The 10,005-nt window shown below is 46.1% G+C and overlaps 2 protein-coding genes across 2 annotated transcripts; one reads left to right on the plus strand and one right to left on the minus strand.

Annotated features, from left to right (window-relative positions):
* Positions 1-4,700: 4,700 nt before the first annotated feature.
* On the plus strand, positions 4,701-6,008 carry LOC123376860 (uncharacterized protein F54H12.2-like). Its single transcript, XM_045029102.1, has one exon. The coding sequence runs from the start codon at positions 4,701-4,703 to the stop codon at positions 6,006-6,008; it is 1,308 nt and encodes a 435-aa protein (XP_044885037.1).
* Positions 6,009-8,421: 2,413 nt separating this feature from the next.
* LOC123376861 (uncharacterized protein F54H12.2-like) lies at positions 8,422-9,729 on the minus strand. Its single transcript, XM_045029103.1, has one exon. The coding sequence runs from the start codon at positions 9,727-9,729 to the stop codon at positions 8,422-8,424; it is 1,308 nt and encodes a 435-aa protein (XP_044885038.1).
* Between the last annotated feature and the right edge of the window lie 276 nt (positions 9,730-10,005).

The raw sequence follows: 10,005 nt of genomic DNA on the forward strand, positions 1-10,005 counted from the left end.
ATGTAATCTACAGGTCAGTGCACATTACACATCCGCCTCCATGCCTTATACAGTGACAGCTCTCAGCTTGAGAACCTGGCTCTTTAGCTCAAGCTGCTGCAACTCATGAATCTAGCACTGGAGGTCCCTGGTGTTGCCCAGCAGTAGTATAAGGGCCCTACCATCAATCAAACCCTAACCCCGCCCCTAACCCCGCCCCTTGACCCCTGTAGTCCCTCCCACCTGTCACCGGAAGTCCCACCCTCTGGGGGTATTACTTCCGGGGTCAAGATGGCCACATGACCGGAAGTGAGGTGGGTCATGTGACCCCTCTAAGAACTCCTCCCACCCCCCTCTACCAATCAGGAGGGGTTTCGTCCTGGAAGGACCACCCCCCAGAAGAGATTTGCCCAATCAGGGTGACTTCCGGGGCGGGTGACCGGAAGCGAAGTGGGTCATGTGACCCCTCTAAGAACTCCTCCCACCCCCCTCTACCAATCAGGAGGGGTTTCGTCCCGGAAGGACCACCCCCCAGAAGAGATTTGCCCAATCAGGGTGACTTCCGGGGCGGGTGACCGGAAGCGAAGTGGGTCATGTGACACCACTAAGAACTCCTCCCCCCCCCCCCCTATCAATCAGGAGGGTTTCGTCCCGGAAGGACCACCCCCGAGAAGAGATTTGCCCACTCCGGTTGACTGCCGGGGGTGGCCACCTGTCCGGAAGCGATGTGGTTCATGTGACTCCTCTAAGAACTCCTCCCACCCCCCTCTACCAATCAGGAGGGGTTTCGTCCCGGAAGGACCACCCCCGAGAGGAAATTTTGCCCAATGAGGGTGACTTCTGGGTTGGGGTGAGCGGTCCGGAAGTGGGTCGTGTGACCCCTCTAAGAACTCCTCCCACCACCCTCTACCAATCAGGAGGCGTTTTGTCCCGACAGGACCACCCCGAGAGGAGATTTTGACCAATCGGGGTGACCCCTCTAAGAGCTCCTCCCAAGGCCCTCCGCCAATCCGCGTGCAGCACCATTACCCCATAAGTCCCAGCGCCGGACAGAGGAGGCCATTTCTTACCAAGCACACGTGTTTTAGAAAAGCGTGGAAAGGCTGCCGAGAGGAAACATGGACTCCTTCACCACCCCCGTCAGAACTTCGGACTTTGTTTTAGACCCAAGCACCATACTTATGTGGCGCAGGCGCTACGTCAGCGACAGTTCTGAGGAGGAGGAGGGAGTGACCGAGGGGAGCCCTTTGGCCCAGCCGTTGATAGATACGTCGGAACCCAAACCCGACACCCTCGTGAGGCACCCCGAGGAGCCTGATGGCCTCTCTTTGTCCACCCCCGAGGAGCCTGATCGCCGCTCGGAGGAGTCACCGGTGGACAAGGCAAACGGAAAAGACGGCGCTCAGGTAAATGAATGATTAAGAAACGACGGTAGAAGAGGGGGTAATGAGGCTAGGAATGGGGTTTGTGTAAATTTAAAAAAAAAAAAAAAACCAAGCAGTTGGTGTACTTATACTGTTTCTTTTTCTGAAAATCTCTCAACAGCTCGACAATGCCTTTCTAGACGCCTTAAAGAACTTGCGTATCAGTAACCCGGTGGGAGTAAATAGATCGAACATCAGCTGTTTTTGCTCATGTCCTTTTCACAGATTTTAAGCCAAAAAAAAAAAAAAGGACAAAATGGAAGAATGAACCAGCTCAGACTTACCAGGGGGTGATGGCGTCCATTTTACAGCCGTCTGTAAAAACAAAACAAAACAAAACCAAAAGATTATGTTAAACCAGGCAATTAATAAAATTTTTATTTAAATGTGTCAATATGAGTGTGCGTGTCCATTTTTCATACTTGTGGTAGTAAAAGAATGAACCAGCTCAGACTTACCAGGGGGGTGATGGTGGCCATTTTACAGGCGTCTGTAAAAACAAAATGGAAGAATCAATCAGCTCAGACTTACCAGGGGTGATGGCGTCCATTTTACAGCCGTCTGTAAAAACAAAATGGAAGAATGAACCAGCTCAGACTTACCAGGGGTGATGGTGTCCATTTTACAGCCCTCTGTAAAAACAAAATGGAAGAATCAACTAGCTCAGACTTACCAGGGGGTGATGGCGTCCATGTTACAGCCGTCTGTAAAAACAAAATGGAAGAATGAACCAGCTCAGACTTACCGTGGGGGTGATGGCGTCCATTTTACAGCTGTCTGTAAAAACAAAACAAACAAAAAAAAAAGATTATGTTAAACCAGGCAATTAATAAAATTTATTTAAATGTGTCAATATGAGCGTGTCCATTTCCATACTTGTGGTAGTAAAAGACGGTACCAGTAGCAGTCATGTCTACGCCGACGGCTCTTTTAAAGAAAATATATTACAATCCCAGGGAAGTTGGGAGCTTTGGCGGAGTGAACCCTCTTTTTCGAGAGGCTAGAAAGCATAGTAAAACTTTAAATAGAAGACAAGTAACAGCTTGGCTTTCAGACCAGGATGCTTACACTTTACACAAACCGGCTCGAATACATTTTAAAAGAAACAAGACCATTGTTTCAGATGTGGATGCGCAGTGGCAGGCAGATTTGGTGGATATGCACCGGTTCTCCAAACACAACCGGCGGTTTTAAGTACATCTTAACAGTGATAGACATTCTATCCAAATATGCCTGGGCCTTAGGCCTAAAAGACAAGACGGGTGGTGAAGTATCCAAGGCCTTTAAAGCTATTTTCAGCGAAGGTCGCGTGCCTCAAAAATTACAAACCGATCGGGGGAAAGAATTTTTAAACAAACCTTTAAGTGGATTGTTAAAGCGGCATGGGGTTCACCATTTTGTTACTAATAATGAAGTCAAAGCAGGGGTTGTGGAGCGATTTAACAGAACTTTAAAAACTAGGATGTGGAGATATTTTACAGCCCATAACACCTTTCGCTACATTGACGTCTTACCTGACTTTATAAAGAGTTACAACCAGAGCTTTCACAGAACTATACGTACCAGACCCCTTGATGTTAACCCTTCAAATTCTCTGAAGGTATGGAAAACGGTTTACGGAGATGGTTTTAAAATAAAACGGGTTGTTGCCCCTTTTAGAAAAGGTGACCACGTGAGACTATCTAAAACCAAAGGCGCTTTTGAAAAAGGTTATGAACAGATGTTTACCGATGAGATATTCATAGTGGATGAAGCCTTAACCAGGAGCCAAAGACCTGTATACCGATTAAAAGATTATGAGGGTGAGGCAGTGACTGGATCTTTTTACCCTGAAGAATTACAAAAAGTAAACCCCAAACGAGACAGGATTTATAGGATTGAAAAAATTCTAGCGGAGAAAGGAAAAGGGAGAAAAAAACAGCTACTGGTGAAATGGTTGGGTTGGCCTGATAAATTTAACAGCTGGGTGGAAGCTTCTCAGCTCTGTGACATTTAGACACGAAACAGAAAAAAAAAATCCTCCTGCAAAAGACAGAGAAGAAAAAAATTAATAATGAGCGATGGCGGGTTTTACATCACTTTGCCCAGCAATGCCAGCTCTGCAGTTTTTCCCCAAAACACCATCTCGAACTTTACAATACGGCTAATTAAGCCCTTGGATCTCCCTGGTGCCTGGGAGGTGGGGTTAGTGGAAATACAATACCCGCACAGCTGGAATACTATCAATGAAGACACCCCTTTTGAAATCACCTTTGGCGATAAGACGTGGAATTTTATCCTACGACGAGGTTATTACTCGACCATACCTGAATTACTGGAGCATATGAACAGCGCCATGGCTCGTCACCCCGGACCACCTGAGGTGGTCATGAACTACGACCCTGTGGGCAGAAAAGTGAGACTTAAATCTACCGATTTTATGTACGGGTTTTCTACTGGCGGGGAGCTAGCTAACATTCTGGGTTTGGGCCCCAAACGCAACGTCCAAAATTTTTCCTTCTCGGCAGACATCACAGGGGGTTTTAACTCCTTGTATCTGTACACGGATATCGTAGAGTACCAGTTTGTGGGGGACTTTTCTGTTCCCCTGTTACGCTGCGTCCCTGTCCGAGGAAGGAACAATGAGTTTGTTACCATCACCTACGATAAACCTCATTACGTCCCTGTCAGTAAACACCACATCGACACCATTACCATTGAAATAAAGACAGATCAGAACAGAGGCGTTTCATTTCGCTTTGGCAAGGTGATCGTCAAGCTGCATTTGCGACCGCGGAGAGAGCGAGGTTTCTAAAAAGAAAAAAAGCAAAACACTATTATGGCGATCGTAAAAAATTATGGCGACCCCACCATCTACAGGAACTATTACAAAGCCCAGGCTGGATAGGCCCTTCCTGGATATCATGGGGCCCCCGTGATGTACGGGGCTGGTGTGGGTGGAATATTTCGTAGCCTCTTTCGAAAAGCTGTACCGCTTTTGAGGAGAGGGCTAGAAATTATTAAACCCCACGTAAAAACTGCCGCTCAAAACATAGCTAAAGACGTGGTAGGTCATGTCTCCCGGGCTGTTCTGGAGAAGGTGGGGAATACAGCTTCACAGGAAGGAGCGGGGCTGATGTACATTAAAAGGAGGAAGAGAAAGAGAAATACGTCATACCCGCGACGCACAGGTCCCCCGAAACCCTTTAAAAGAAGGGCTTTGACACGCAGGGCCAGCCATAAACGAAAGTCCAAGAGGAAGCCTGGGCAAAAGAGGAGACGCGCGCTGCCTGCTAAAAGAGACATATTTTAATCGATATGGCTTTTGTTCACTGCGGGTCTGAAGAGTGCGCCAAATCCGAACTAGACTTGTTTCAAATAGCCCCTACGCAGACCAGCATCGAAAAAAGCATTTACATTGAGGTGCCACCTCTATCGGCCGTTACGGAGTCTGCCCCCATTGACTTTTTTATAGCAGGGAATGGCATAGATTATATGGATTTAAACAACACGCTGCTTTACCTGTGTTGCAAGATTGTAAAAGGAGACGGAACCGAACTTGCCGCGGACGCCGAAGTGGGCCTGGTGAATTACCCTGTGGCCTCTATTTTCAGCCAGTTGGATGTTACTCTGGGAGACCGCCTTGTAAGCCAAAGCAACAATTGTTATCCTTACAGGGCCTTTATAGAATCAGTGCTCAATTACAGCGATGACACCCTCGCCACGCAATTTTCTGCCGGTCTGTTTTACAAAGACACTGCTGGACAACATGAAAAAACAGAGTTGGATGGAAGGAATCTAGGGTTTGTGAGGCGTGCAAAGCTGACGGCCGAAAGCAGAACGGTAGAGCTGCTGGGCCATCTACACAGTGACCTGTTTTTTCAAGAAAAACTTTTGTTAAACGGAGTGGATGTGAAAATTAAACTGACGCGCAGTAAAGACGCTTTCTGTTTAATGGGCAGCGCGGCTGAAGGCTTTAAACTGCGCATTGTATCAGCGTCCCTTTTTGTGAAGAAAGTACGGGTGGCCCCGGGTGTCCGTCTGGGGCACGCGGAGGCCCTGCTTGCCTCTAATGCTAAATACCCCGTGGACCGTGTGGGAATGAAAGTGTTTAGCATCCCTGCGGGCAGCAGGGTCAGTAACCAGGAGAACCTGTTTTTGGGACAGTTACCCAAAATGCTCGTCCTAGGGTTTGTGGATAACGATGCCTTTAGCGGAAGTTACACTAAAAATCCCTTTCATTTTAAACATTACGATATAAATTTTGTGGCCTTGTATGTGGATGGTGAACAGGTACCGACCAAGCCTCTGCAACCGGACTTCGAGGCAGGACGCTGCGTGAGAGAATACATGAATCTGGTACAGACAGCTGGTAAACACATGAAAGATCGTTCTTTGTTAATTGACCGGGAGGAGTTTGCACAGGGTTACACCTTGTTTGCCTTTGACCTGTCTCCCGACCAGGAATGTGCAGATCATTATTCCCTAATTAAAACTGGGAACCTGAGAGCAGAAATACGTTTTGGAAAGGCTTTGACAGTCACCGTTAATATGATCGTGTATGGGGTTTTTGACAATGTCATAGAGATAAATCAGAGAAGAAACGTTCTGTTTGACTACATGTGAACATGGACACCGTGCAGCTCTCACGTGTCTTATCAACGGATCCTTACACGAAAAAGAATTTCTTAGATGTGTTCCCTTGTGATTGGCTCCCTGGAGGCAAGCTGTCTCAGAGACCCCTAGGTTTGGTGGTGAACACGCATCCGCACAACCAACCGGTGTGAACACTGGCTCGCCCTGTATCTGGCGGAGCGTAACCGTGGAGAGTTTTTTGACTCATATGGGCAACCCCCGAACAGCGTGTTGTTTCCTAAAAGCATTATGAAATTTTTAAACAAAAATGCCACAGACCTGGTGTTTCACAATAGACAATTACAAGACCCCCGCTCCGTCGCCTGTGGCTATCACTGCGTGTTTTTCTTACATCATCGTAGCAAGGGTTTATCTTTTGAACGGCTTTTAAAATTGTATTCTAATGACTTAGTGCAAAATGACCGGATGGTAATGAATTTTGTAAAGAGTAAATTTAAATTCTTGGGCATGCCTAGCCTTGCTCAAAACATGTTTCAACAAGCCCAGACGTGTGTATCTTGTAATGATTTTTATAGCCGTGTTACCCAATAAAACACCCCAAGTGTGGGGTTTAAAGAAATTGATGTTTGGTGGGGTTTTTTTTTGTTTTTTAAATGACCAATTGAGAAAAATTACACAGATTTTTTTTTAAAAAGTATAGAAATGTTTTATTTAAAGCAAAACATTACAAGTTTTAAAAATTTTAGAATGTGAAAAAAAAAACATTACACACTGAGCCACTGGGCTCTTTTAGCCAATTTTTTTTTTTTTTATAGGGCAAAAAAGGGGTCACGGATTCTTGATCCGCCCCGGTGTCAGCGGTCGAGGCCTTGAGGCGTTCCAAAAGGTCTCTGTTGGCCGCATTGCCCATGACGGAAGAGGGTACGTTCAGTTCCGCCATGGCATTCATAAACACATCCCATCCTTTAGGTACACGTTTGCTAGGTACAGAGCGCGTTTGGGTGACGGCCCTGACTAAGTCAAGCATGTTAGAACCATTAACCACAGAGCCTTTGTACACAAAAGACCCTTTATCGTCCCATGAAGAGAGATTTTTATCCTGGCCCAGTTTATTTAGCAATACTATTGCATTTTTTTTAAAACGCTTATTCACGTTATCCAGCACCTCCTGAGCAACCGAGTCTGAGTTCTTTGGTGTTTCTGGGGGTTTGGCAGTTACGCTTTGTTCCTGTTCCGGTAGAAACAGACTTATTTTCCCTTTATCCGCATCGCTTTGCTTCACGTACGTTAGGTACCTTTGAAGCACGGCGCTGGATAACGTGAATAAGCGTTTTAAAAAAAATGCAATAGTATTGCTAAATAAACTGGGCCAGGATAAAAATCTCTCTTCATGGGACGATAAAGGGTCTTTTGTGTACAAAGGCTCTGTGGTTAATGGTTCTAACATGCTTGACTTAGTCAGGGCCGTCACCCAAACGCGCTCTGTACCTAGCAAACGTGTACCTAAAGGATGGGATGTGTTTATGAATGCCATGGCGGAACTGAACGTACCCTCTTCCGTCATGGGCAATGCGGCCAACAGAGACCTTTTGGAACGCCTCAAGGCCTCGACCGCTGACACCGGGGCGGATCAAGAATCCGTGACCCCTTTTTTGCCCTATAAAAAAAAAAAAAAATTGGCTAAAAGAGCCCAGTGGCTCAGTGTGTAATGTTTTTTTTTTCACATTCTAAAATTTTTAAAACTTGTAATGTTTTGCTTTAAATAAAACATTTCTATACTTTTTAAAAAAAAATCTGTGTAATTTTTCTCAATTGGTCATTTAAAAAACAAAAAAAAAACCCCACCAAACATCAATTTCTTTAAACCCCACACTTGGGGTGTTTTATTGGGTAACACGGCTATAAAAATCATTACAAGATACACACGTCTGGGCTTGTTGAAACATGTTTTGAGCAAGGCTAGGCATGCCCAAGAATTTAAATTTACTCTTTACAAAATTCATTACCATCCGGTCATTTTGCACTAAGTCATTAGAATACAATTTTAAAAGCCGTTCAAAAGATAAACCCTTGCTACGATGATGTAAGAAAAACACGCAGTGATAGCCACAGGCGACGGAGCGGGGGTCTTGTAATTGTCTATTGTGAAACACCAGGTCTGTGGCATTTTTGTTTAAAAATTTCATAATGCTTTTAGGAAACAACACGCTGTTCGGGGGTTGCCCATATGAGTCAAAAAACTCTCCACGGTTACGCTCCGCCAGATACAGGGCGAGCCAGTGTTCACCCGGTTGGTTGTGCGGATGCGTGTTCACCACCAAACCTAGGGGTCTCTGAGACAGCTTGCCTCCAGGGAGCCAATCACAAGGGAACACATCTAAGAAATTCTTTTTCGTGTAAGGATCCGTTGATAAGACACGTGAGAGCTGCACGGTGTCCATGTTCACATGTAGTCAAACAGAACGTTTCTTCTCTGATTTATCTCTATGACATTGTCAAAAACCCCATACACGATCATATTAACGGTGACTGTCAAAGCCTTTCCAAAACGTATTTCTGCTCTCAGGTTCCCAGTTTTAATTAGGGAATAATGATCTGCACATTCCTGGTCGGGAGACAGGTCAAAGGCAAACAAGGTGTAACCCTGTGCAAACTCCTCCCGGTCAATTAACAAAGAACGATCTTTCATGTGTTTACCAGCTGTCTGTACCAGATTCATGTATTCTCTCACGCAGCGTCCTGCCTCGAAGTCCGGTTGCAGAGGCTTGGTCGGTACCTGTTCACCATCCACATACAAGGCCACAAAATTTATATCGTAATGTTTAAAATGAAAGGGATTTTTAGTGTAACTTCCGCTAAAGGCATCGTTATCCACAAACCCTAGGACGAGCATTTTGGGTAACTGTCCCAAAAACAGGTTCTCCTGGTTACTGACCCTGCTGCCCGCAGGGATGCTAAACACTTTCATTCCCACACGGTCCACGGGGTATTTAGCATTAGAGGCAAGCAGGGCCTCCGCGTGCCCCAGACGGACACCCGGGGCCACCCGTACTTTCTTCACAAAAAGGGACGCTGATACAATGCGCAGTTTAAAGCCTTCAGCCGCGCTGCCCATTAAACAGAAAGCGTCTTTACTGCGCGTCAGTTTAATTTTCACATCCACTCCGTTTAACAAAAGTTTTTCTTGAAAAAACAGGTCACTGTGTAGATGGCCCAGCAGCTCTACCGTTCTGCTTTCGGCCGTCAGCTTTGCACGCCTCACAAACCCTAGATTCCTTCCATCCAACTCTGTTTTTTCATGTTGTCCAGCAGTGTCTTTGTAAAACAGACCGGCAGAAAATTGCGTGGCGAGGGTGTCATCGCTGTAATTGAGCACTGATTCTATAAAGGCCCTGTAAGGATAACAATTGTTGCTTTGGCTTACAAGGCGGTCTCCCAGAGTAACATCCAACTGGCTGAAAATAGAGGCCACAGGGTAATTCACCAGGCCCACTTCGGCGTCCGCGGCAAGTTCGGTTCCGTCTCCTTTTACAATCTTGCAACACAGGTAAAGCAGCGTGTTGTTTAAATCCATATAATCTATGCCATTCCCTGCTATAAAAAAGTCAATGGGGGCAGACTCCGTAACGGCCGATAGAGGTGGCACCTCAATGTAAATGCTTTTTTCGATGCTGGTCTGCGTAGGGGCTATTTGAAACAAGTCTAGTTCGGATTTGGCGCACTCTTCAGACCCGCAGTGAACAAAAGCCATATCGATTAAAATATGTCTCTTTTAGCAGGCAGCGCGCGTCTCCTCTTTTGCCCAGGCTTCCTCTTGGACTTTCGTTTATGGCTGGCCCTGCGTGTCAAAGCCCTTCTTTTAAAGGGTTTCGGGGGACCTGTGCGTCGCGGGTATGACGTATTTCTCTTTCTCTTCCTCCTTTTAATGTACATCAGCCCCGCTCCTTCCTGTGAAGCTGTATTCCCCACCTTCTCCAGAACAGCCCGGGAGACATGACCTACCACGTCTTTAGCTATGTTTTGAGCG

The sequence above is a fragment of the Mauremys mutica genome, chromosome 9, assembly GCF_020497125.1.
Source record: "Mauremys mutica isolate MM-2020 ecotype Southern chromosome 9, ASM2049712v1, whole genome shotgun sequence".
In the NCBI taxonomy this organism is placed as follows: domain Eukaryota; kingdom Metazoa; phylum Chordata; order Testudines; family Geoemydidae; genus Mauremys; species Mauremys mutica.

Bases quoted from the DNA above. Each gene is read 5' to 3' on its own strand.
- LOC123376860 (XM_045029102.1), top strand. From the start codon at position 4,701: ATGGCTTTTGTTCACTGCGGGTCTGAAGAGTGCGCCAAATCCGAACTA.
- LOC123376861 (XM_045029103.1), bottom strand. From the start codon at position 9,729: ATGGCTTTTGTTCACTGCGGGTCTGAAGAGTGCGCCAAATCCGAACTA.